The sequence below is a fragment of the Mus pahari genome, chromosome X, assembly GCF_900095145.1.
Source record: "Mus pahari chromosome X, PAHARI_EIJ_v1.1, whole genome shotgun sequence".
Taxonomy (NCBI): domain Eukaryota; kingdom Metazoa; phylum Chordata; class Mammalia; order Rodentia; family Muridae; genus Mus; species Mus pahari.
In genome coordinates, this window is record NC_034613.1 from 145,223,009 (window position 1) to 145,225,363 (window position 2,355).

Sequence of the window (2,355 nt, forward strand, 5' to 3'; positions counted from 1 at the left end):
AAAACATGGTATTGACTTATAGTTTCAGAGGTTTAGTCCATTATTGTCATGGCAGGAAACATGGCTGAGTGCAGGCTGGCATAGTACTGGAGAAGGAGCTGAGAGTTCTACATCCTTGATCTAAAAGTAACAGAAGGAGACTGTGTATATCTTGAGCACAGGAGACCTCAAAGGCCACCCCCCACAGTGACACACTTCCTCCAATAAGGCCATACCTCCTAATAGTGCCACTCCCTATGGGCCAAGCATTCAACCACACGAGTCTATGTGGGCTATGCCTATTCAAACTACCACACTTAGCTAGGGATTATCCTTTGATTTTTTTCTCAGCATTGAAGAATGAATTCAGAGCCTCACACATACTAGACATCCCTCTACCAGTGAGTTACAAACTCAGCACACACACAGGCTCTATCTTGAAGAAACAAAACCAACCTACCAAACGAACCCAAATATAGAACAAGATAAATAAAACATATCCCAACATCACAGCTGCAGTTTTTCTGAATGGAAGCATCCAGTAAGAAGAGAATCACAACAAAGATAGATGAAGAACAATAGAGGGTAGAAATGTCCTTTTAGATTTGCTCATTACTTCTATTTTGTTATTTTAAGATACTTTTAAAGGTGACTTAGTGACTTTTTATATGTTTATTGGTATAACATCTTATTTTCTATTCACTTTTATTGTATAACAGAAAATAATTCTAAACTATCATCTTTCACTCTGTGATTATTGAACAATAATTTGTCTTGGCCTCCAGGGTCTCACATCTGGCCTTCTCAGGATTGGGCAGTAGGCAAGTCCTGACATCTCACAGAGGGATACCTCTAGCTTCCAGCCCTGCTGTGGGTTAGGTTCTGGTGGTCTTAGGTCACAAAGGCTGTTGCTAAGTACCAGACAGAGAAAGACTCAGCTGCTACTCTGGAGTCTGTGGTGTGTGGGGAAGAGCAGTGAGACTGCCAATGGCAGGATATCAGCTCTGGTCACCGTGGAACCCCCTGGATGAGAGTTTGCAATGGCTGCGGCACACAACACCTACCTTTCCCACCATACACCCTTTCAGGCTCTCGCCTTGCTTCCTACGGTCCTCTACTGATCCTGAAGTACAACAGTGCTTTCATGAAGTTGCTGTCGTCTTGGAGGCCCCAAGGATGGAAGCTGTAAGGGGCTCAGAGTTATCTGGCCACCTACCTGAGCCATACAAAGGTACAACAGCCAAGAACAAACAAATGCTTAAGAAGCCCCAGCCCATCCGTCTCATTGGATTGGATTCAGTCTTTGGCAGTGTTATTACAGTCCAGCCACCCAAGTGGACTGGAACCTTCAGAGTTTCTGAGTCATCAGCCTTCAGCAAAATTGTCAGCAAAGAGCAACAGTGGCCCACTGGACTCAAGGAGCCACAGATTGAGATGACATTAGCCATGTGTAAACAGATGCTACGCTCGATTCTTCTGCTGTATGCAATATACAAAAAGTGCACCTTTGCCTTGCAACACTCCCAGTAAAGGGTTTCCATCCAACCCCAGTACTTAACACCATACTCTATGCTATGTATTGAAGCTTACAAAAACCTGTCCATGTAAGTCAAACTATAACCTCATATTTGATATTTTGCCCTTTTGTCAAGTTATAATAGCCTAGAAGTTCCTCTCCTTCCTTTCTCTTCACAAGCATGGCCAATGAGACTGAGCAAAGAAAAACAATTGAAAACTGAATGGACATTTAAAAGTTAAGCTACCATCCATCAACATGCTCATGTGGTACCGAAGAATTAGATAAACCACAGAAGCCAGCCAGTCCAGTGTGAACACACTCAAGCCCCAAAGATAACTGAAGAACTCAGGGGAGGAAAGGAACTTTATATACATATATATATATGACATGTATGGATTTTCTGAGTACCAAAAGATGAAGCAATCAAAAGTCAAAATCTTTGTGTGGGTTACGGACTAATTTGAGAACAGCTGTCCATCATCAAACTAATTATGACCACAGCAACCTAACTATAGGACTCTAATATCAATGTGGGTAAAATGTTAAAAAAATCTTAAGTAATCCTTACAGCCTGACAAGGATGAAATTGATAGCAGTTTTGAGACTGGACATTTTGTTGGAAGACATGAGAGTCCCCCATATTCACTTCCGGTATTCTAGTTCCAATAAACCACCATTGTTTTATTTAAGAGGAGTTTGTGGTTTCTCATTTCAAACTGTAATTTAGTTCTAAAAGCAGAATTCTTAAACAATGAATCAAAAACAAAAGTTGTAGTTCCATCCTATTGTAACTGAGTTCTGTAAAAATTGTGAGTTTAAGCATTGACCATGTTCCATGTTCTCTGGAGAGCTCCTAG

At 41.3% G+C, this 2,355-nt stretch overlaps 1 protein-coding gene across 1 annotated transcript; it reads left to right on the forward strand.

The window, feature by feature from the left end:
* Positions 1–966: 966 nt before the first annotated feature.
* On the forward strand, positions 967–1,509 carry LOC110314579 (FANCD2 opposite strand protein-like). Its single transcript, XM_021188860.1, has one exon. It carries the CDS (start codon positions 967–969, stop codon positions 1,507–1,509), a length of 543 nt encoding a protein of 180 aa, XP_021044519.1.
* The last annotated feature ends 846 nt before the right edge of the window (positions 1,510–2,355 follow it).

What these genes read in the sequence shown, in the direction of transcription:
- LOC110314579 (XM_021188860.1), top strand. Translation starts at nt 967, where the DNA reads ATGGCAGGATATCAGCTCTGGTCACCGTGGAACCCCCTGGATGAGAGT.